Below are 26,244 nucleotides of genomic sequence, written 5' to 3'. Positions count from 1 at the left end.
GTGTCTTAGAAACATAGAAACATAGAAGATTGACGGCAGAAGAAGACCTCATGGTCCATCTAGTCTGCCCTTATACTATTTCCTGTATTTTATCTTAGAAGGGATAGCTAAAAGCAAGTAGGATGCTTGGCTGCATAGCTAGAGGCATAACAAGCAGGAAGAGGGAGATTGTGATCCCCTTATATAGAGCGCTGGCGAGACCACACCTGGAATACTGTGTCCAGTTCTGGAGACCTCACCTACAAAAAAGATATTGACAAAATTGAACGGGTCCAAAGATGGGCTACAAGAATGGTGGAAGGTCCTAAGCACAAAACGCATCAGGAAAGACTCAATGAACTCAATCTGTACAGTCTGAAGGACAGAAGGGAAAGGGGGGACATGATCGAAACATTTAAACATGTTAAAGGGTTAAATAAGCTTCAGCAGGGAAGTGTTTTCAATAGGAAAGTGAACACAAGAACAAGGGGACACAATCTGAAGTTAGTTGGGGGAAAGATCAAAAGCAACGTGAGAAAACACCATTTCACTGAAAGAGCAGTAGATCCCCGGAACAAACCTCCAGCAGACGTGGCTGGCAAATCCTTTTTGTTCTATTCTTATTTTTTCCTTTTTGTATGTTTGTGTTTTTGTTTCTGTATTTTCTTTTAAAAACTCAGTAATTTTTTTTTTTAAAGATTCTGCTGCAATCCCCATTGGGCAACAATCCATGCAAGCAGAGACATGGAAAATGCACAGGAAGAAGAACTTAGGAGTCCTAGTTAGAGTGCCAAAAGAAATCTGCCAAGAAGAGTCTGATTCCCATAAGCAAATTCCAGTATGCGATGGGTGGTAGAAGCAAATGGAGTCAGCTGGCACCCTCAGCCTTTCCTGGAAAAGTTAATTAAGCAAAGTAAATCTTTGGGTCACTTCCATATACTCTAGAACTTGGAATGTTCAGAAATTTGCAAATGAAAAGTGTATGTTCGGAAAGTGTACAGTATATAATCAACATAACTCCAGAATAACACAGAGCTGATTGATCTAAACAAAAAGGTATATCTGCAGGTGTTACTTCCCAAGCGCTGGTGGCCCAATTGCCAAGTGCTTATACTAATCCTGGATGAACTGCAGAGATGGCAAAATACCGCATGACATTCTGTGGTTGCTTCTACAGAGGGTGTTTGCCCAGGTTCGCCTGGTGAACCAGTTGCGACCCTATTTGGACAGGGAGTCATTGCTCACATTCACTCATGCCCTCATCACCTCAAGGGTCGATTACTGCAACGCTCTCTGAAAAGTGTTTGGAAAGTTCAGATCGTGCAGAACGCAACCGCGAGAGCCATCGTGGGGCTTCCCAGATTCGCCCACGTTTCTTCAACACTCCGTGGCTTGCATTGGCTGCCGATCAGTTTCCGGTCACAATTCAAAGTGTTGGTCATGACCTTTAAAGCCCTACATGGCATTGGACCAGATTACCTCTGGAACCGCCTGCTACCGCACGAATCCCAGCAACCGATAAGGTCCCACAGAGTTGGCCTTCTACTGGTCCCATCGACTAAACAATGTTGTTTGGCGGGCCCCAGGGGAAGAGCCTTCTCTGGGGCAGCCCCGGCCCTCTGCAATCAACTCCCCCTGGAGATTAGAACTGCCCCCACCCTCCCTGTCTTTCGTAAACTACTCAAGACTCACTTATACCGCCAGGCATGGGGGAGTTGAGATATTCCTTCCCCCTAGGCCATTACAAGTTATGCATGGTATGTTTGTGTGTATGTTTGGTTTTATAATAAGGGGTTTTCGTTGTTTTATTATTGGATTGTTACATGCTGTTTTTATCATTGTTGTTAGCCACCCCGAGTCTACGGAGAGGGGCGGCATACAAATCCAATAAATAAATAAATAAATAAATAAATAAATGTCATGAATGGGAACAAAATCATGGGAAACCTTTGACATAAGATGCTCTCAGTGCCATTCTTGAAATAACAGTTCTAGAGGAATGCTTGGACTGAATTTCATTTCATTCTCAAAGCTGCTCTATGAAGTAAGTCAGATTGTGAAAGAGCTCATTGCTGAAATGGGTCTTCATCAGGTTTTGGGGATACTCGGTTGTCTTAATGAATCAAAAATGCTGGCTTGTTCCAGTAATATCCCAAGGGACCAATTACAATGGTTATTTTGGCATGTCCAGGCAGCAGGAAACTTCCTCAAGCATTCAAAAGAAACACAGCATTAGAAATTTATGCTCCCTGGCATTAATTCATCTGGACTTCTAATATGCTTAGTGACACACAATACTGGTCATAAGTCTTTTTCACCCATATAAACAAACTATAGTAGCATGTGTTTTTCTCATCAATAAATCTCTGGTTCGTATTTCAGCTCTGCCTTGCAGTCACAGAACAGAATAGAATAACAGAGTTGGAAGGGGTCTTGAAGGTCTTCTAGTCCAGCCCCCTGCCTAGGCAGGAAACCCTACACCACTTCAGACAAAGGGTTATCCAATATCTTCTTAAAAACTTCCAGTGTTGGAACATTCATAACTCCTGGAAGCAAGCTGTTACACTGATCAATTGGTCTAACTATCAGTAATTTTCTCCTTAGTTTTAAGTTGCTTCTCTCCTTGATTAGTTTCCACCCATTGCTTCTTGTTCTACTCTCAGGTGCTTTGGAGAATATTCCCTCTTGTGCTTTGGAGAAAACTCCCTCTTGTGGCAATCCCTGAGATATTGGAACATTACTATCATATCTCTCCCTGATCCTTTTTTTCATTAAACTAAACATACCCAGTTCCTGCAACCGTTCTTCATATATTTTAGCCTCCAGTCCCCTAATCATCTTTGTTGTTCTTCTCTGCATTCTTTCCAGAGACTTTACATCTTTTTTACATCGTGGCAGCCAAAACTGAATGCAGTATCCCAAGTGTGGCCTTACCAAGGCATTGTAAAGTGGTATTAACACTTCATATGATCTTGATTCTATCCCTCTTTTAATGCAGCCTAGAACTGTGTTGTCTTTTTGTGCAGCTGCTACACACTGCTGGCTCATATTTAAATGTTTGTGCATTAGGAATCCAAGATCCCTCTCGTGGTTACTACTACTGAGTGAGGTACCACATATACTGTACCTGAAGAAACATTTATTAAGCATAAGTTCCTTATCAAGATTTTATTAACAAAGCTGGTTTATGCATTCCAACACACATTGTAGATGAACACTTGGCGCTCAATTATTCAATATTTAAAAGAAGATGCTGCCTCATATGCTGCATTCTCTGAAATGAGTGTTCAGAATACTTAGTGCATAGGACATATCATGGCCTTCTTGGATGCATGCACTTCCCCTATAAAATTTACACTTACGGTCTTAGCATGGCCTTTTCCTCATTAGAATCGTAATTTGGGAGCGTCACATCAAACATCCGTTTCATTAAAATACGTGCGTACTGGCCAAAGTCCAACTTGGCACATGATTCCCAAAGCACCGCTTCATAGGAAAGAGGATCCAATAAGATGGTTATGAATTTTCCTGCAACTTGAACCTGAAAAAAAATAATTACATTTAGTCATATAGAATTAATCTAGTACATCAATGTAAAGAAAGCAATGAAATTTGAAAAAAAAAAATAGAGATTTCATCATATCCTGCTTCCAATCCTAAGCCCCAAGGAATCTAACGATTCCTATGAAATGGAAGACTGTTACAGTTTATCCAAAGTCTTGAATGATATTTTTCAATAGACTCCTATCCAATATCTATCTATCTATCTATCTATCTATCTATCTATCTATCTATCTATCTATCTATCTATCTATCTATCTATCTATCTGTATAGTCTGGAGGACAGAAGGAAAAGGGGGGACATGATCGAAACATTTAAATATGTTAAAGGGTTAAATAAGGTTCGGGAGGGAAGTGTTTTTAATAGGAAAGTGAACACAAGAACAAGGGGACACAATCTGAAGTTAGTTGGGGGAAAGATCAAAAGCAACGTAAGAAAATATTATTTCACTGAAAGAGTAGTAGATCCTTGGAACAAACTTCCAGCAGATGTGGTTGGTAAATCCACAGTAACTGAATTTAAACATGACTGGGATAAACATATATCCATTGTAAGATAAAATACAGGAAATAGTATAAGGGCAGACTAGATGGACCATGAGGTCTTTTTCTGCTGTCAGTCTTCTATGTTTCTATGTTTCTATCTATCTATCTAATTCATTTAATTTCTTTAATTTATTTGTCAATCAAGTATAGGATAGTAGTTTATATAAACATAACATAGAAAGTAATGATAAAAAAAGACAAATAGGACAATAGGAAAGGGACGGTAGGCACAATGGTGCGCTTAGAAAAGGGGAGAGTTCAATTGTTGACAATCTAAGGTTGAAGATTTTGGCGTTTGGGGAAGAAACAACAGAGTCAGGTAGTGAATTCCAGGCATTGATCACTCTATTCATGAAGTCAACAGACCCTGCTTCAAGGGTGGAGAACTTGTGAACCCCTAGGAATTGAAGAGTAGAGCTAGGGTCTGGGGGCTATGCTAAATGGACAGTTCATGAATTTATTTATTTAATTTATTTATTGGATTTGTATGCCACCCCTCTCCATAGACTCAGGGCGGCTAACAACAGTAATAAAAAACATCATATAAATCCAATATTAAAACAACTAAAAAACCGTTATTGTAAAACCAAACATCCCTACAAACAAACATAACATAGAATTGGGATAGACATGGTAACAGGTCAGCCAATGTTTGGTCCCTCAGACAGCTTGGACCCTGAGTGTGGCCTAAGTCCACTGATCTGTTTATACAATATAATAGTTAGTTTGCCTCTGTATTATATTGCTTTTGTTAACTGTGCTTCTGTGAATAATACTTCTGTGCTTCTGAATTCTGTACTTCTGGATTCTGCTGTATGGTATTGTATTTAAAGAAGTTTCTTATATATAGTTGAATCCTGCTGAAGTTCATTTACTTGTGTGCTGGTCAGTTAGGCTGCGAACTCTGACCTAGACTGCCTTTGACTATCCTGAGGATTAAGCACTGGTCTTTTAGTGCTGGTGAGTTTGCATATCACAGCATCTAATGCATTATATTAAAAAGGAGATGAACCTGGAGGGCAGCTTTGGAGGATATGATCATAACAGGATACATTTTAAATGGTTCTTGAATCTCACTATTGAAATTCCCATGTAAAGAAGGCCCTTAGAATCGCTCAGCACAAATGATTGATTCATAATTCAAGAGATTTTGGAACTGAATGAATAGGTCATATGTCCCTTAATGCAGTGTTTCCCAACCTTGGCAACTTGAAGATATCTGGACTTCAACTCCCAGAATTCCCCAGCCAGCGAATGCTGGCTGGGGGATTCTGGGAGTTGAAGTCCAGATACCTTCAAGTTGTCAAGGTTGGGAAACACTGCCTTAATGGTATCAATTAATCTGTCTGGCTGAGAATCTCAGCTCAGCTCGCTTCATAGGGTTGTTGATGGGGGCAAAACAGGAGAAGTGAAGACAGTGCAGGGCTACCGAAATTTTTACTACCACACTGTGGGCGTGGCTTATGCATTTTCTTTCAACATCTTTCAGTGCAAATTGAGTGTTCTGGGGTGGATCTCCATTTTGGCTACCCCACTGCGTTTCCCCCTCATCCAAGCAGTAGCCCACCCCTGAGAGGAGAGAATTATATATGTGTTCGTCACTTCGAGTTATTTATAAAAAAATAATAAAGGACGCTTTATAGCAAGAAAAAGAGAGAGGGGGGGAGAGTGGGAGTGAGGGGAAAAAGACATAAAGACTCCTTCAACTGAATCTCAATAAATATTTCAAATTTAGTGTTTATACATGTTTGCATATGACTAAGTACACAATTTCTATGTCAAGTAAAAACATTTGACTAACGTTTTTTGCACCGTAGAGTATTCTAAATCAAGGATTAACTCTGATTCCTTGAAATTCTGCCACTGCTGAGGAATGCAGAGAGCTGTTATTCAGGAACACCTGCAGGATCAACTATCGCCCACCACAGTTTTAATTGATTGTGTTTTCGCTCTGGCTTTAAGGAACGAATAGAAGTTTCATATGTTAAAGACGAAATGATGGAGACTTATTGAAAATCATCCTACCGGGTCTCCTCTCTTCTCTTTTACTTCAATCCATATCTATTTAAATTATCACAAATTTTGAGAAACACTGGTAGCTAATACTAAATATTCTAAAGGGTCATTCTTTGTCAAGTGGACCAGGTGATTTTTTTTCAGCCTTATTTGGAAAGAAACCATCACAAAAACAACATATATGATAGAAAAAATGTGCTCTTTCTAAATGAAATAAAAATGAAGATGATTGAAGGTGGGAAAACAAAGAGCTCTGTTTCATCACCTTCAATCATCTTCATTAGAAAGAGCAATTTTTTCTATCACTCTCTGTTTTCTCATCTTCAATCATCTTCGTTTTTATTTCATTAGAAAGAGAACATTTTTTCCTATCATATATGTTGTTTTTGTGATGGTTTCTTTTCAAATAAGGCTTCAATTTCACCCGGTCCACTTGACAAAGAATGACCCCAAAGAATCCCAACAAAAGTCTCAAGTGTTCCATTCCATTCTATTATTAATTGTAATCATTGTGTGTATGCCTTATCTTGGTTACATGTTAATCACATGTGTGATTCTTTTATCTCTTTCCCCAAGAATGCTAATGGGCATCCATAGAAAGAGAGCAAGGAAGGCAAACAACAAAACAGAACCCCCGCTCCAAATTTTGCTCTTTAACATAATATAAAAGAGGGACTTGCAGTATACTATGTCTTATGCTGCATCATTCTGATATCATCATAAGCACGGAATAGGGTGGATGTATTGTGCTTTTGCTTTGGGAGATGATTGAAAACTGTATTCTGTATTGTTTTGAATGACATTATAATTTTTTCATTTAAAAGTTTCTTAGTTGTACCTAGAACTATAGCACCGTTTAGAAACTTGACTGTCTGATACAGTTATTTATGAACTAACTTCGGAGGATCATGAGCCTGGTGCACCAGTTGGACCGGGAGTCACTGCTCACAGTCACTCATGCCCTCATCACCTCGAGGCTCCACTACTGTAATGCTCTCTACATGGGGCTACCTTTAAAAAGTGTTCGGAAACTTCAGGTCGTGCAGAATGCAGCTGCGAGAGCAATCATGGGCTTTCCCAAATATGCCCATGTTACATCAACACTCCGCAATCTGCATTGGTTGCCGATCAGTTTCCGGTCACAATTCAAAGTGTTGGTTATGACCTATAAAGCCCTTCATGGCACCGGACCAGATTATCTCAGGGACCGCCTTCTGTTGCACAAATCCCAGCGACCAGTTAGGTCCCACAGAGTGGGTCTTCTCCGGGTCCCGTCAACTAAACAATGTCGCTTGGCAGGACCCAGGGGAAGAGCCTTCTCTGTGGCGGCCCCAGCCCTCTGGAACCAACTCCCCCCAGAGATTAGAATTGCCCCTACCCTCCTTGCCTTTCGTAAGCTTCTTATAACCCACCTCTGCCGCCAGGCATGGGGGAACTGAGATACTCTTTCCCCCTAGGCCTTTACAATTTTATGCATGGTATGGCTGTATGTATGTTTGGTTTTATAATAAGGGTTTTTAACTGTTTTAATATTGGATTGTTATACTGTATGCTGTTTTTATTATTGTTGTTGGCCGCCCCGAGTCTACGGAGAGGGGGCGGCCTACAAATCCAATAAATAAATAAATAAATAAATCATATCCATGTATGGGTTAAGGTGTTTTTTTCTTAATGAAATTGTAAAAAAAAAATTCACTGGAAAAGGGGTGCCTACCATTTGATTATCAAAAATTCAATAAGGTGAACCTCGTCTAAATCTCAGACAACTGAAGAAATAATTATACATTTTAAGATTTTAAACTTTATTGGATCACTTTGATTTCTACAATATATTTGATGGGTAGGGAAGAGGGAGGGAAACCTGAATGCAACAGAAGCTTCATTGGTCTCTAATCTTTGTTTTTTAAAAAATATGTGTGTGTATATAAAGAAACACCAACTCAGTACAATACAGGAAATGATCTCAAAGTAGTGCATATAAAGCTGCAGATTGATTTTCCTGAGTGCTTTATACTGTTTAATTACATCTCCATGTAGGGCTGAAAAAAATTATCTATGTTTATATATAAACTGTGTTGCCTTTGATGAAACCCATAGCATACGATCCAGGTAAAGCACGATAGCACTCTAAGTTAAGTACTGCTTCAATTTATTGTTTACGCTGGATTTTTTCTCCCCATGGAAAGTAAGCAAAACGTAGTGTTTGTCCAATAAATGGTAAATACTAAAAAGAAAAGGAGAAACTGTGTTCTCTTCCAGTGGAATTGTATTCTAAATTTTGGATAAACTGACCTGAATTTTTTTTCCCCTGCAGGGAAAGTCTAGAAATTATGCAAATGCACAAATAAATGGATCATTTAAGGCAGTGGTCCCCAACGTTTTTTCCACCAGGGACCAGTTTCAGCAAGACAATTTTTCTATGGCCCAGTGGGGGCGGAAAGGGGCGTGGTTGGGGGCGGGATTAAGCATGGGGGTGCTGGTCCTCCCCGCCCCTCTTTCCCGCCATCGTCCTGTGGCCGGCAGAACCTGCCTCCCAAGCCCTCTTGCCCAGCGGGAGCTAAGCGCTGGAGAGAGGGGGTCAGGCTGGCCCTCCTGCCTCCCCCCAGCCAAAAACGCAAAAGCGCCCCGCAGCAGAAGCCAAAAGAGGCTTGAGCCTCTCGGTCCTTCCCGCCCCTCTGTCCCATCCATCGTCCTGTGGCCGGCAGAACCTGCCTCCCGAGGCCTCTTGCCCGGCGGGAGGTGAAGCGCTGGAGGGAGGGGGTGGCGGCATGAGGGCCGGCAGCTGCTGACTCCACGGACCGGTGCAACATGCCCCGCGGCCCGGTACTGGTCCGCGGCCCGGTGGTTGGGGACCCCTGATTTAAGGAACTCTATTACCAAAACATTGTGGGAGAACAGTAAATCTGAGAATTTAGAGCATTGCATCAGCTTCATCTGGTTCCCTAAGTTACAAGGTTGAGAAAGTGCCAAACCCATTTGCTATGCCTATTTGCTAATAATTCCTTTCCGTGGCCAAAAGCTATATAACATTTGACCTCCTTAACACATTATGCTGCCTTCTTCTGCTTGCAGATTTTCAGTGGGAAAGAAGCTGAAAGCACCAGTGGAGAAACTCAGATGGCTTGCAACTCAAAAGTGATGTCATCTGGGCATCGTGTAAAACTCCATCAATGAAGCACTGCACTTTTATTTATTTAAATCATTTATTAGGTTTACACCCTACCTGTATACAGATAGTCCTCGACTTACAAGAGTTCTCTTAGTAACCATTCAAAGTTACGACGACACTGGGGGGAAAAGTGACTTATGACCATTTTTCATACTAATGAGCTTTGCAGCATCCCCTTGATTTACATTCGGATGTGTGACAACTAATTCACATTTATGACACTGGGATTATGTGACTTCCTGATAAGGAAAGTCAATGGGAAAGCGAGAGTCACATACGGTAACTGCCGTATTATTAATTTAACAACTGTAGTGTCTCACTTAACAAACATGGCAAGAAAAGTCGTAAAATGGGGCAAAATTTTTAGCCCCATGTCTCACTTAGCCACATAAATTTTGGGCTCAGTTGTAGCCGTTAAGGTGAGGACCTGCATAAGGACTCCAGTTTGCAAGATTTTCAAGGTAGCGTTCAATGAATGCCTATAAACACTGTCTTCCTGTGGGAGATGAACTTTGGCACCCTGGAGAATGTAAGTTCTATAAATACTCACTGTGAAAATATCACCGTGCTTCTCTTTCATCTCCAACATGAACTTGGCGGCATCTTTACCAAACGCCAGCGCATGCCCAAGCCAAGGAATGTGGCCTCTGTCAAGTGGAGGTTCATCTGGCCGCCTGGAAACCATATCAAGATAGATAAACAATTAACCACGTTACTATTTAATCCTTCCCCATTGTTTCATAAAATACATCTTAGATAATGTCAAATAATACAAAATCCAGGAGCTACATTGTGATCGCTTTAGCGACAATTGAAAGTGAGGGTGTGGTGTATGGGTTTTACTGCTGTGGCATGGATTGCTCTTCTGCTAGCGTGAGACTACCAATGGAATAGGAATCTGGCCAGGGCTATCCAGAGCTGCTCTAGGGAGATGTTAAGACCCTTTGGTCCAGGCAGTACTAGAGCCCTGGGAATCCCACCCCCTCAATTATTATGCTGCTACCCTAGCCTAAAAATTGGAGAGAGAAAAGAGAGCAAAGAAGTAGAAGAGAAAAGAAGAGAGAGAAAAGCATTGTGTGTGGAGGGGACAGAGTAGCTAGAGCAGAGTTCTCCAAACTTGGCAACTTTTAAGACTTGTGGACTTCAACTCCCAGAATTCTCCAGCCAGCATAGCTTGTGGACTAAGCCGGCTGGAGAATTCTGGAAATTGAAATCCACAAGTCTTAAAGTTGCCAAGTTTGGGGACCCCTGAGCTAGAGAGAGAAGGCCAGGAAATAAAAATTAAATGCTCAATAGTTGTGAGGAGAAGAAAAGTGCAGCAGTAGCTTCCCTGGAAGAGGGGGAAGTGAACAACCAAAGAAATGAGAGCTCCAGCCCAATGCCAAGAATAGGAAAGAGGGACCTGACTGGCCATAGGGAGTGGCTTCACCAAAAAGCCAAGAGGGATGGATGTTGGTGGATAAGCTCTGATCTCAGAGAAAGACTATGGAAGCTGACTCTGCGAAGGTTCTTCCCAAGTGGTGAAATCCAATTTTTTTACTACTGGTTCTCTGGGCATGGCTTGGTGGGCATGGGGTGGCTTGGTGCTCATGGCAGGGGAAGGATACTGCAAAATCTCCATTCCCACCCCACTGTGGCGCCAACTGGAGATGTTATTTGGCGGTTCTGTGAACCACTCAAAATTTCCACTACCGGTCCTCCAAACTATTCAAAATTTCCACCACTGGTTCTCCAGAATCTGTCAGAACCTGCTGGTTTTCACCCTTCACCGTTCTTCCCCCAATGGACAAGCAGAAGGTATTTTGAAGAAGTCAATGCACGCTGAGCTCACTACAGCAAATTCTAGTCTACCGTTTCTTTTCATTCTCTCTCCTGTCGGGGCCAAAAACAGAGGAAGGAGACTAACAGAATTACGGAGTTGGAAAGGACCTTGGAGGTCTTCTAGTCCAACCCCCTGCTCCGGCAGGAAACACTATATCATTTCAGACAAATAGTTGTCCAATGACTTCTTGAAAAGTGACTCAGAGAAAGGAAGAGGAAGCAGGAAAACTAGAGAGAATTCCTAGGAGGAAGACTTAGACGGAAACCTGACCTTTCCTAAATACCAGTCCTGTGATGTACATACTTATTGTAAACAATGTCACAGTATATAATAAAAAGCATAAAAGTTTCCACTCTCTTATTTTTCTGTGTCAACTGCCACCTTTGCAAAACAACTGCTGTGACCGAGATATCTGTAGAACAGCCAGCTGAGGAATTCATAGCCCAGGTGTTTTGCACAATAAGAAAGCTGGGTGGAGTTTTTGGCAGCTTTACTAAAAGAGAGAACTATTCTAAGTAGGTAGACTTCCCTATGTATGGAGTTCACCAAAGTCTAATTAATTTGGTCCCACAGAGTCGGCCTTCTCCAGGTCCCATCGACTAAACAATGTCGTCTGGCAGGACCTAGGGGAAGAGCCTTCTCTGTGGAGGCCCGGCCCTCTGGAATCAACTCCCCCCTGAGATTCGAATTGCCCCCACCTTCCTTGCCTTCCGTAACATGTTGAAAACCCATCTATACAGCCAAGCATGGGGAGATTGATTTCTCCCGTTATCTTTCCTGACTCAACATATGAGATTGGTATGATTGTTTTAGAATTATTAGTTTTTTATAATAATGGGGTTTTTAATGTATTTTATATTGGATTTGTATTTTATTGTATCTACTGTTGTTGTGAGCCGCTCTGAGTCCTCAGAGAGGGGCAGCATACAAATCTAATTAATAATAATAATAATAATAATAATAATAATAATAATAATAATGATGATGATGATGATGTATTCACTGGTGATGAAATACGAAATCCAGCATAGTGATCTCGTTTGCTGTGTTGTATTGACATAATAATAATAATAATAATAATAATAATAATAATAATAATAATAATAATAATAATGCATTCACTGGTGATGAAATACGAAATCCAGCATAGTGATCTCATTTGCTGTGTTGTATTGACATAATAATAATAATAATAATAATAATAATAATAATAATGCATTTGCTGATGATGAAATACAAAATCCAGCATAGTGATCTCATTTGCTGTGTTGTATTGATATAATAATAATAATAATAATAATAATAATAATGCATTTGCTGGTGATGAAATATGAAATCCAGCATAGTGATCTCGTTTGCTGTGTTGTATTGACATAATAATAATAATAATAATTATTATTATTATTATTATTATGTCAATAATAATAATAACAACTATTATTATTATTATTATTATTATTATTATTATTATTATTATTATTATGTCAAAACAACACAGCAAAAGAGATCAATATGCTGGATTTCATATTTCATCACCAGTTGGGCGCTTCTCAAGTGCCTAGGACTGCGTGATTTAGCGGCGAATTATCTTTGCCGATCCCAGTAAAGCGGCCTTTCGCAATTGACAGATGGAGATTTTGTCAATTCCGATGGTTTTCAAATGTCCGCTGAGATCCTTTGGCACTGCGCCCAGCATGCCAAGTACCACTGGGACCACTTTCACTGGCTTATGCCAGAGTCGTTGCAGCTCAATTTTTAGATCAGTCAGGAGAGTGATGTGCTTCGAGTGCTGAACTTTGTGAAACATGTCAGTTATAACAGCTTATTAAAAATCCATTTTTTTTCAACAACACCCCCCTCTCATTATGGCAGAGGTAATTGGCATCGTATGGCAGAAGTTTAAAGAGAAAATTAAATTAAGAAAACTGTTTAAAGGGTGAATTATTGATTCAGATAACTACTCTCCATACTGAGAAGACCAGAGCCCTAGTTAGATAAATTATAATTTAGATAAATGTATCACAATTTTAAACCCCCTGTCAAAATGTTTCATGTTTGTAGTTAACAGATGGATTTCCCAGAGTTAATTGTGCCATGTTTAATTGCTGCATCTTGCCAGCATGAACATTAATTTAATGGGATGCAGATGTCTGGAAATTAATTGAAAGCACATTATAAATCAGAAAAAGGTTGTATATAGTCTTCAGTACCAAACAAACGTCACAATCCTGAATTGAAGAATCAAAATGAAGAAATTACCTTTCCTAAATCTCTCCAGACATAATTAATTTCAGCACAATTTTTGATGTATTGAAGTTCTGGTTTGCTGGGCAGGTGAACATTTCGCTACAGGAAGAAGTCTAACGGATGTAGCTATTCCTACTTTAGGGGAAAACATATGGAGAACAACCTGAGACGCAGCATCCAATGATGGATATGGCACAAGAAGATGAAGTCCATCTTGCCTTTGTAAAACTGGCAGTGCTATATGGCTCAGAACAGGAAGCCAGCAAGTCAGAGTGGTTTTAATGCATCCGCTTATAATCCTCATGGTGTCACTGAGTCTGACATCTAGCTTAATAAGGACACAGTATTCTTCTGTATAATAGATGGTGTGATGATAGATACACACCTTAATGAGACCTGTAACTTTTTAACAAGGGGGAAGTTGTTCAAACATCTAACTCCAGAATTGATTGTAATATGGGAGGTTGGATGAGTCACAAAGAAGTCACTAATAGGTACAAGGTGATTTCTATTCATTAGCATGCCAAACTGGTGAATTTTAAAAATATATTGGGATGTTCTTTGCCAGTCCATTATGTTATTTAATCCCTTTTATTTAATATATTTACGAAATCCACCTCTTTCATTTCCTAACAGCGCTCCAGGGGTCTGTGTGCACCTGTTAGGATTGTTGGAAGTAAATGTAAGATTTATGAGCTGGCACGTGGGTTTTTAACTGTTTTTAGTATTGGATTATTATTATATGCTGTTTTATTATTGCTGTTAGCCGCCCCGAGTCTCCGGAGAAGGGCGGCATACAAATCCAATATATACAAATACAATACTCTGCTCTGAAACATGCCCCCACTCAGAAGCACCACTACTTCATTAAAATTGACATTTTAAAATTGACTGTCAGGGAAGAAGTGAACCTGTTAGGGACAAGAGAAGAATGTGGGAAATGGCATTGATGAAGTATGTCTTCCCCAGGGCCAGCTTTAACGGCCAGACACTGGTTTAGGGCACCAAAGCTTAGGGGCAGGGGTGGGCTACTGCCTGGACCAGGGGGGTTGCGCAGTGGGATAGCAAAAATGGAGCTCCACCCCAGAGCACCCACTGAAAGAAGTTGAAAGAAAATGCAGGGCGTCCTGTATAAGCCATGCCCACAGTGTGTAGTAACAAATTTGGTAGCCCTTCACTGCTTAGGGGGCATCAACAACTCTCGTCTTTCCAAAAACAGGCCAGAAGAAAAATGATTAAATGTTAAATTTATTGTAGGGACATAAAAATGTTTAAATAATCATTCCAAAAATGAAAATCCTCACATTAGCAGGAGGTTAAGTCATAGTTAATGTGGCCTAGGGATGCCATACACCAGGGATGGGGAACCTTTTTTGATTTGTATGCCAAAAGGAGATGTGTAGGTGTGCTAGCATGCGTTCATGTGCCCACCTCCCCTTCCCCCATGCATGTGCACCCTCCCACGCTGCCTCCCACGCATGTACACAGGCCTTTCTGAAGCCCCAGAGGTGGGGGGAAAAATCACCCAATGAACAAACTGGAAATGCATTTTTTAAACTTTCAGATTCTCCATTGGATGATTTTTTTTTGCCTTCAGTCCTCGGAGAGGGGCAGCATACAAATCTAATAAATCTAAATAATAATAATAATAATAATAATAACAACAACAACAACAACAACAACGACTCTGGCATAAGCCCGTGAAAGTGGTCCCAGTGGTACTTGGCACGCTGGGCGCAGTACCAAAGGATCTCAGCGGACATTTGAAAACCATCGGAATTGACAAAATCTCCATCTGTCAATTGCAAAAGGCCGCTTTACTGGGATCGGCAAACATCATTTGCCGCTACATCACGCAGTCCTAGGTGCTTGGGAAGCACCTGACTGGTGATGAAATACGAAATCCAGCATAGTGATCTCGTTTGCTGTGTTGTACTGACATAATAATAATAATAATAATTATTATTATTATTATTATTATTATTATTATTATTATTATTTTTAAAAACGGCCTTTCCCAAGGCCAAAAATCAGCTGACCAGCAAGCACATGCATGCTTGAGCTGACACAGGGCAACACCTTGCGTGGCCTCTGATATGGTTCCATGTGCTACCTGGGGCATGTGGGTCATAGGTTCGCCATCACGGCCATAAACCCTTGAGCTGACCTTTTCAAAGCAGTATTCCTACCAAGACAGAAATAGGCCCAAGATTGATGTCTATGAAGATTCTTGGTCATCCAGGTCATGGCTGACCCAAAGGTGCTTTTTTCAAGAGGCAACTGGACTTTCTTGTTTTCTTTGGCGATGTTTAGCTTCTCATCCAAGAATCTTAACAACTCTCCAAAAGGATGCAAATGACAAGCTCTGTACACTCTTTATACTCTGCAAGGAGTATAAATCCTTCCATTCCCCACCATCCAGTCAGAGCTGAAGAAGCTTCTTGGGTGAGAAGTGAAATGTTTTCAAAGAAAAACAAGAAAGTCCAGTTGCCTCTTGAAAAAGCATCTTTGGGACCCAAGATTGAGGAAGGCAAAGACCATCCAAATATTTGGGTGGAAATACAATACATCCAACTGCAGGGTAGATTGCAGCCAAAGGACTTTTGTAGGCCTTCTGTTCACCATGTTCAGGAGTCAGCAGACAATTTATGGTTGCTGTTGCTTTCTTTTTTTTTCTTCATTCTTTATTTCTGTTCATTTATTTACCGGATCTATGTGGGAGTCCAATTTAAATAGACTTTCTATCTGGATAGAGGGTATCACTAAATAGATCAGCATCATCTGGCAGCTTTTCAAATAAATACGGTACTTGGCATTTGTAAAAGAGGGCAAAGGCCCCATTACAAGAAAGGTTTGGAATGTTTAATCCCTCAGAACAAATGTATTTTTATTTGTTTCCTTTTTTTGTTTGCAGTTACTTCCTTCAAGAAATGGAATAACATGGGGTAAATCTCTGTAAAGGTTTTGTAAACCTGTAAATGGAATAACATGGGGTAAATCTCTGTAAAGGTTTTCCCTATCTATGCTTGTCTTATGTAATATATATATTATACTCCCTCCCATATTTGAGCATACCAGGTGACTCGACAAAAAAACATTTAATCTTTCCCCTGGCTCAGCTGATGAGGGAGAACTTTGCCTTAGAGGGTAAAAGCACTGCCTATCAAGGCAAGCAGCCGAAATTTGAATCATAGAAGGGTATGGCTAGCTGATGAGAACTAAATAGCTTGAAATATAGAAACATAGAAGATTGACGGCAGAAAAAGACCTCATGGTCCATCTAGTCTGCCCTTATACTATTTCCTGTATTTTATCTTAGGATGGATATATGTTTATCCCAGGCATGTTTAAATTCAGTTACTGTGGATTTACCAACCACGTCTGCTGGAAGTTTGTTCCAAGCATCTACTACTCTTTCAGTAAAATAATATTTTCTTACTTCTAATCTTTCCCCCACCTAACCTCAGATTGTGCCCTCTTGTTCTTTCTTTCTTTCTTTCTTTCTTTCTTTCTTTCTTTCTTTCTTTCTTTCTTTTATTAATTAGATTTCTATGCTGCCCCTCTCCTCAGACCCAAATAGATCTATATCAGTCTTCCTTTATTTTTTATCAGTACTTTGTAAATTTGAATATATACAGTATATAAACATAAACACACACATACATACATATATACACATACATATACATATATTGTGTTTCCCTGTCTTATATTTTTTTTGAACCCTAAAATAAGCGCTTGGCCTTATTGCCGTGCACTCAAAAGCCCGATTGGGCTTATTATCATGGGATGTCTTATCTTGAATCTTAAATATAGGTACACGTAAGTCACCCTTTAATCAACAGAATTTACTTTGAATAAACATAAAGAATATTGCATTACAATATTCTTTCAGATAGCTTCCCCCCTAGTTAATAGAGAATTTTTTCAATCTAAAATCCACCGACATTTCTAAACACTTAAATAGTGGTTAATGTCACTCAGTATGTGGAGAGATCTTGTTATTTTTAATATTTATTTTCTCTTTATAAGTAATAGCTCTAACATTGGAACATACAAAATATACAAATATTCAATAACATCATGGCATTAAACCATCCATACATGCACAAAGAATTGGTCTTTTTTAAAAAGAAACATGCATAGTTTAAGTAATTTTAGATACGTTAGGTCAAAATAATCAATATAAAAATGAAACAATGACATAGTGATAGAAGAGCAAAGAATACAATCCCGGAGTTTAAGTGTTATAAAACACATCTGTTATACATTTTTTACCTATGAATATTTCTTGTTGAACCCAGCTATTCTTAATTTAACAAAAGTTAAATTAAGTAGTCAATTAGTCCAGGCTAATTGACTACTTGAGCCCTCTTCCCATCTGGAATGCTTACTGTCCCATGGGTACAAACCACAGGTACTCTGTTGTAAATACTCATTACATCATGATTAGGAAGTGTGGTTCTCTAGATTTTTGGATTAAGTTTGGAAAGGTTCCTTTTCCAAATATTTTCTCTATTTTAGGGCTTTTACCTCATTTGTTTTTTTGGAAGCAATCACGCAAATTGTTAGCAGTTGTGGCTCTAAGTCAGAAATGCAGCTGCAAATTGTTCATCCCTGGGCTACATGCCTCAATTAAAATACAAGTAGGGAAAGCATACAGAGCAGTGCTTTCTCAATTCCCCATGCTGGCTGGGGGAATTCTGGGAGTTGAAGCACGTATATCTTACAATTGTCAAGATTGAGAAGCACAGAAGCATGACTTTTGGATTTGTTCTCAACCATTTGGCCATAAAGAAGCCTCCCTGTCAACTTGCTACTTCAATGAAATAACATGTGACATGTTGGTGCATGCTCATGTTGGGTGCATGCTTCTGCTCTCCTTTTGTCTTGTGTGTGTGTGTGTGTGTGTGTGTAGGGTTCTACTAGATAAATATTCTTTGCTCTGGATCATACAACTAGGAGGTAAGACAGCTTAGAATGGAGGAACTGGCAGTGTTCTCTGTATATTGGCTGACTTTTTCTGGATTTTTCCCCCTAAGCCGATCTTAGCAGGAGTCCATCTGTTTTTTAACTTGGCTTTTCTTTTGAGAGATGCTCTTACACAGATTGAATGAGGACCCGTTCTACTCAGTTTCCAGAAACTTATCATGCAAGTAGACTAATAGAACCTGGAGTCGCTATATAAAATTACTTTCCAGCCTACTTTCCAACATTGGATTGGAAACGATTAAAAATATAACTGCATACATTTTTATCAAAATAACTGTCAAGAGGTACAAATATATTATCCTGCTGAAACAGAAATAGTGAGTGTTTTGATGATGTAAGATTTTCTGTTATTGTAACAGAATACCTTTATATATGCAATTAATTTTCCTAAAAGGTCTTTTGAGCAGTTGCTAAAAATGTTCTGTTATGGTTATAGTGATTAACTATTTTAGAAAGTTCCTTTGCTTTATTTATTTATTTTTACCAATTTTATTTGGGCTAATTTTTTTCCTATATTATTTTATGGTTTACACAGCCTCTAATACACATTGGTATAGTTTGCCCACTGCGCTAAGCGACTATTTTAACCCCTGGTGAGTTTCACATATGCTAGATTGAAAACCTAATGCATCACTATGGAGCTTAATAGGATAAGTGGAGCTACTCCTACAATAGAGGGGAATACTGTATCATATGAAGAAATAATCTTTTTATGATACAGAATGCCGTATGGGTTCCAGATGTTGCTGTCAGATTCCACCAATGTTGTTTAATTTTTGAATGTGTACACACACTCACATGTATACATATAATATACTTCTAGTTTTGAAAAACTCAGCACTCCATTCACCCGTAAAAGGACACTGGCCAATAATAATTTAATTTTATAATAGAACACTTATACTTTTCATGTATAAAACTTACATTCTAAGAATGTTTTTAAGAAACATAGAAACATAGAAGACTGACGGCAGAAAAAGACCTCATGGTCCATCTAGTCTGCCCTTATACTATTTCCTGTGCAGTCAGGAAATAGTATAAGGGCAGACTAGATGGACCATGAGGTCTTTTTCTGCCGTCAATCTTCTATGTTTCTATGTTTCTTAAAAACATTCTTAGAATGTAAGTTTTATACATGAAAAGTATAAGTGTTCTATTATAAAATTAAATTATTATATGATTTTTTAAAATCATAAACAATAGATATTGCTTTTCTAATTTATATTTTGAAAATATTGCAGAGAATAAATTGTCATAGCAGGTCAAAATCCATGCTTTCAAGGAATAAGTTGAAGGAAAAGAGTTTTCAATCCTAGGCATTTTCATAGATATTGCAAACATATGTACAGTATATAAAAACTGTATCTGTATGTTAAATGGAAAAAAATATTGTTCAGAAATACACTTTATCCAGGTTAGAAGTGACATTTGGATAATATGCAAATCTGAGATCAATCTAAATTGGAGAAAATCTAAAATGGAGAAAAATTCTTGCTGTAAACCAACAAGATGAGTCCAATAGCAATAGAGCCAGTTTGGTAGCCAGTTTATGGCTTGCACAGCCTCTAATACACATTGGTATGGTTTGCACACTGCACTAGGCCATTATTTTAACCCAGTGTTTCCCAACCTTGGCAACTTGAAGATATCTGGACTTCAACTCCCAGAATTCCCCAGCCAGCATTCGCTGGCTCAGGAATTCTGGGAGTTGAAGTCCAAATATCTTCAAGTTGCCAAGGTTGGGAAACAGTGTTTTAACCCATGGCGAGTTTCACATATGCTAGATCTAAAACCTAATGCATCACTACAGTAGTGGCTAAGACACCATGCTAAAAAGTAGGAGATTGTGAGTTCAGGTCCTGACTTAGCCAGCTGAATAACTTTGAGCCAGTCATTCTCTCTCAGCCCAACTCACCTCATGGAATTGATGTTGTGGGGAAAATAGGAGTAGGAAGATGTGTTGGATAGGTTCACTGTCTTAAGTTATTTGCAAAACTAATAAAGTCAAAATACAAGTAAACAAATAAATATCCATGAATTGGGGTTATGTTGGGGTTGGGGAATATAGGGGCAGAGTGATGGGATGCCAAGTTAGTTTTAATGAAAAATAATGTGCCAATAAACTAACCACAAGGTAAATGTCATGTTAACCATTTTTGATAGGTTGTTTGATCCTTTTCCCCAATGTGTAGGATGCAAACTAGTAAAGGCTACAGAGAATTTATTTGATCAAGAAACAGAATAAAGAACAATAACTCCCAAGTACTAAATAAAGTACTTACAAAAATGGTGGGATGCCAAGTTAGTTTTAATGAAAAATAATGTGCCAATAAATGATCCACAAGGCAAATGTCATGTTAACCATTTTATAGGTTGTTTGATCATTTTTTTCCCCAGTGTCTAGGCTGCAAACTAGTAAAGGCTGCAGAGAATTTATTTGATCAAGAAACAGAATAAAGAACAATAACTCCCAACTACTAAATAAAATACAGTGGTACCTCTACCCAAGAACGCCTCTACTTACAAACTTTTCTAGATAAGAACTGGGTGTTCAAGATTTTTTTGCCTCTCCTCAAGAACTATTCTCCACTTACAAACCCGAGCCTCCGAAACTGTAACTGGAAAAGGCAGGGAGAAGCCTCCATGGGGCCTCTCTAGGAATCTCCTGGGAGGAAACAGGGCTGGAAAAGGCATGGAGAAGACTCTGTGGGACTTCTCTAGGAATCTCCTGGGGGGAAACAGGGCCAGAAAAGGCGGGGAAAAGCCTCCGTGGGGCCTCTCTAGGAATCTCCTGGGAGGAAACAGGGCCTCTACCCCCCTGTGGTTTTCCCAATCGCACGCACTATTTGCTTTTACATGGATTCCTATGGGAAAAATTGCTTCTTCTTACAAACTTTTCTACTTAAGAACATGGTCACGGAACGAATTAAGTTTGTAAGTAGAGGTACCACTGTACTTACAAAAATTACAAAATACTGTATTCCATTTTCCAAAAGCAAATGGATATTCAGAATGAAAAATAGATGAAATGTTTACCATTGCAATATGCATATGAATTCTATATCTCAACTATTATGGAAAATGCATTCCATATAGAAACAAACATAGTGTATTAGCTAAGGCAAAAACTTTCCAGGGGTGGGGGAGACAACTGTTCTGTTCCATAGCACCTTCTAGCACATCTCCGCTTTAGCTGCTCTCCTCACATACACTAATTTTGTCTGTTTTTGATTGTGCAGAATGGCTATGTTTGCACAACTTGCTGAACATTGTTAATTTATTGTTAATATCACAATGTATGTGGCTGCCCATCTCAAGTTCATGATTCTGGAATATGCCTCTTCTGTTGGATCTAATGGGAAAGGTAGATAAATAATAATAATAATAATAATAATAATAATAATAATAATAATAATAATGTATTAGATTTGTATGCTGCCCCTCTCCGAAGAGAGATTATGAGATGGGACTGGGGTTTCAGCTTCACCCGCAACAACACAAGAGCACACAACAGATTCAAGCTTAATATTAACCGCTCTGAGCTTGACTGTAAAAAATATGACTTTAGTAATCGGGTTGTCGAAGCGTGGAACTCCTTACCGGACTCTATAGTATCATCCCCTAACCACCAACATTTTACCCTTAGACTATCCACGGCTGACCTCTCCAGATTCCTAAGAGGTCAATAAGGGGCGTACATAAGCGCACAAGAGTGCCTTCCGTCCCCTGTCCTATAGTCTCTCCTATATCTCATATTTCTTCTCTACTATATCCTCTATAACCTTCATTGTGTATTATTGTGTATTGGACAAAATAAATAAATAAAAGGTCTTCACAGTTTAAAGCCAACAGCTCATAGAGCATGCACTGATTGAAGAATGCAGTTCTTGGAATGCCCATGCAACTGTATTCTGTACTAGCTGTAGATGCTTTTGAAATAACCATTTTTGGGTCCATACAATATGCTGTATTCTAAACTCACCAAATCAATTTAGTTTGCATAAAACACAATTTCCCGCCCATGCTTAATACCAAACAAGCTTAACATGCTATACTAATATAGCAGACATGGTTTACCTGGCTTAAATTAAATCTCCTACAATTATACAAACCACACTTTTCAAAAGAGGTTGTAAGTGGCATTTTCTTATGCCAGTGTGTATCTATTGCTCACTCAAGAACCACAGACATTCTTAGACAGAAAAATGGCATCACAAGTTGGCACTTGATTTTTCCAGACTGGAAATTGTTTGTATTGGAACAACAATACTGTAATACCACTGCCACCAATCAAGAAATGCAGAAACTCTGGTGGGTGCCAGGGAAAATACTGTGGGCAGACTTGGGGACTCCAGCATAAAATAGAATGTTTTGTGGTTAGATAATCCAGAACTCTCTTTCCAACACACACCCACACATACCAGGTGAGATTTGAGAGCTGCCTAAGGGGCACATGCTTCCTGAACTAAGAAGTTGCATAAGGGATCATCCCAAAAGGTTAATCTAAGTCCAACATCCCAGAAATCTGTCAAGCATAAAGGTTCCCTTCTATATAGTCACACCCTTTAGCTCCTATTTAAACAGGCTTAGATTCTAATCCCCAAAACAATAAAATCAAAATCAATACGATTTTTAAAAAAATCATCTTAATATTCCCATTTATTAACTGGGGACACAAATGTTAAACTATTGTGTAGTGAGTTAAAAACTCAAGACATATTAGTTTAACTCAGGGCATAATAGTTTAACATTTGTATGAATCTATCCAATTGTGATTTATTCTATAAAGTACAGTTACACACGATTGTGTAAAAAGTGCTAGCTTCAAGGCTAGCTTGCCACTGCTTCATCCAGGATGTTTTTGAGGTTTCCTACCTGAGCCAAAACCCTTGGTATTTCCGAGTGATTTTCCATCCAATGACTAACCAGATTCAGGCTTTGTTATGTGTCTAACCCCACTAATTAACCATGCAATTAGTGGTATAAAGTATTGTACACTTCCTTTCTTAGCGCTGCCAACCTGCCTTCCATGAAGGACCTGTATACTGCATGAGTCAAAAAGAGGACAGTGAAAATATTTACTGACTCCTCGCATTCTGGACATAAACTGTTTCAACTCCTACCCTCAAAATATCTCTACAGAGCACTGTACACCAAGTCAACTAGACACAAGAACAGTTTTTCCCCGAATGCCATCACTCTGCTAAACAAATAATTCCCTCAACACTGTCAAACCATTTACTAAGTCTGCACTACTATTATTACTAGTTTTTTCTCATCATTCCTATCACTCATTTCCTCCTACAAGTATGACTGTAACTTGTTGCTTGTATCCTTAAGATTTTTATTAATGTTGATTGTTTCCTCATTGCTTATTTGACCCCTGTGACAATCATTGTGTTGCACCTCCTGAATCTTGACAAATGCATATTTTCTTTTATGTACACTGAGCGGATATGAACCAAAGAAAAATTCCTTGTGTGTTTCCAATCACACTTGGCCAATAAATAATCCTATTCTGTTTTGTCATGTTCTTTCTGTTTCTATTCTATTCTTTTTTCCATAGTAAATTTTTTTTAAAAAATTCTTCCACGTCATATAATACAAAAAGTCATATACTTTTCCTTTTGTTATAATAAAATAGTTTTTGACTAGTACATCTTGTATAATCAAATTATACATTCTTAAATCCCATCTATTTAATTTTGGTTATCATCTATTTCTATTCTATTCTTTTTTCCAGAATAAATGTTTTAATTTTTTTTCTTCCACATCATATAATACAAAAAATCATATACTTTTTCTTTTGTTATAATAAAATAGTTTTTGACTAGTACATCCTGTATAATCAAATTATACATTCTTAAATCCCATCTATTTAATTTTGGTTATCCTCACACACCCCTTATACCTTTCTTTCTAATTTCGTCTATTCTATTCTTGACTTCCCCATCAGTAAGGTTGGGTGAGCTTGTCTTCCCGTCTGAGGAAAGAGAACAAACGTCCCCGATCCTGTTTCTCCACCTTGTAATTCAAATGACTCCCTCCATACTCCCTTCCCGCAAGGCTTTTGCCTTCTATTAACACTTCCCACCCATTCCAAGCCTCGTAAAAGCGATTCACCTGTAAACCATCGCACCCGATCTCACCTGTAAGGGACCGGAGCCACTATTCGCTGCCGATGCCCCAAAACTTATTCGGTGCCGCGGTGCAGCAGCGGGTCCCAAGAGCCCACCTGTCCCGACCCTTCCCTGGACGCCCGCGCTGGTGGCTCCCGCCAGACACTCACCTCGTCCTCCCGCTGAGCGACGCCACCAGCAGCAGAAACAGCAGGAGCAGCAGCAGGAGAAAGCCCAGCCAGCCCGCGCTGAAGGCGAAGGCGCCCATGGTCCGGAAGGCAGACGCGCTCTCGCCCCTTTTCCCCCGACGCGCTTCTGGCTGTGCCGCTTTCCCGCCGCCTGCGCTTTCTTCCCGGGCCCCCGGTGCTCCTGGCGTTGTTTCCCGCCCTTCTTTGCTCTCCTCGCCCGCAGCCCCCTTTTTGAAGCGCTCCGCCCCCGCTCCGCGTCCGCGCTGGGCCTCACCTCAGCCTGACCCTGCCAGACTTCACTTTGTGAGGGAAAGGAGACGAGCGCGGGCTTTCCCTCACCTGGCTTTAGCTCAGCCCGAAGGGGTTGCCACCTCGTCTTTTTTTCCGGTTTTTCCAGGAGGGATTTTTTTTTCCCCGGGAAAGACAAATTCCTTGTGCGTCCAATCACACTTGGCCAATAAAGAATTCTATTTATCTATATTGTTCCTCAGCTCCTATTATTTTGTTGTGTTGTAGCACAGTTAGGCCAGGAATAGGGGATGGAGAGGGGGGCAAAAATGGAAGAATTACAATTCACCAGGAAAAGAAGCTCATACATTGATGGTTTGGTCATTTTTAGGTGTCTTTTTTTTCCCTAGAGTCTTAAATTAAATTAAATTTTAAATTAAATTAAATTAAATTAAATTGTAAATTAAATTAAATTAAATTTTAAATTAAATTAAATTAAATTAAATTTTAAATTAAATTAAATTAAATTTTAAATTAAATTAAATTAAATTTTAAATTAAATTAAATTAAATTTTAAATTAAATTAAGTTAAATATGAATGAATGAATCAATCAATCAATCAATCAATGGATCAATGAATGAAGAATTTGGGTTGTTTTTTTAAAAATTCATTTCTATGCTGCCCAATCCCAAAGGACTCTTACAGTCATTAGTGGGAGGAAATGGGTGATAGGAATGATGAAAAAACTAGTAGTGATAATAGTGCAGACTTAGTAAATAGTTTGACAGTGTTGAGGAAATTATTTGTTTAGCAGAGTGATGGCGTTTGGGGAAAAAACTGTTCTTGTGTCTAGTTGTCTTGGTGTGCAGTGCTCTGTATCAATGTTTTGAGGGTATAAAAAGATACAAATACAATAAAAAGAAGTGAAACATAAATATCTAAAACTATAAACCCCAGTTAACCCACAACTCAAAGAATCCAATCAACACGCATGCATACCATTTAGTACAATTCGTCTATGACATTTATCAAATTCATGGTCCCCAAGCCTGCTGGCAAAGCCAGATCTCTGTAGCCTTTAAATGAGTGAGTGAGTGAGTGAGTGAGTGAGTGAGTGAGTGAGTGAATGAATGAATGAATGAATGAATGAATAAATAATTTTATATGGTCACACATTGCAGAAGGCATAACTCTGGGGCGGCCGCGCAAAACAATAAAACCATTTTAGCAATATTCAAAAAAGGATAAAAAATAATATTTTAGAAAGCTAAGAGACAACATCCAATTACAAGCAATGGAGCCACCTAATCCAATTATTGCTCCCTTGCAATGAGATCCCCAAGCCTGATGGCGCCACCAGGTTTTGAAGGGATTTC

At 39.2% G+C, this 26,244-nt stretch overlaps 1 protein-coding gene across 1 annotated transcript in view; it reads right to left on the bottom strand.

The window, feature by feature from the left end:
* Positions 1–24,852, bottom strand: part of PTGIS (prostaglandin I2 synthase) — a 59,834-nt gene extending 34,982 nt beyond the window's left edge. The window contains exons 1-3 of the mRNA XM_070744640.1: positions 24,622–24,852; positions 9,822–9,945; positions 3,342–3,520 (exon numbers count right to left, since the gene is read on the bottom strand). Coding sequence (XP_070600741.1) covers positions 3,342–3,520; positions 9,822–9,945; positions 24,622–24,719 — 401 coding nt within the window. The 5' untranslated portion in view covers positions 24,720–24,852. The remainder of the gene's footprint in view (positions 1–3,341; positions 3,521–9,821; positions 9,946–24,621) is intronic.
* Between the last annotated feature and the right edge of the window lie 1,392 nt (positions 24,853–26,244).

Source organism: Erythrolamprus reginae, chromosome 3 (genome assembly GCF_031021105.1).
Source record: "Erythrolamprus reginae isolate rEryReg1 chromosome 3, rEryReg1.hap1, whole genome shotgun sequence".
Taxonomy (NCBI): domain Eukaryota; kingdom Metazoa; phylum Chordata; class Lepidosauria; order Squamata; family Dipsadidae; genus Erythrolamprus; species Erythrolamprus reginae.
The sequence above is the reverse complement of the archived record's forward strand: the minus strand, read 5'-3'. Positions and strand labels throughout refer to the sequence as shown.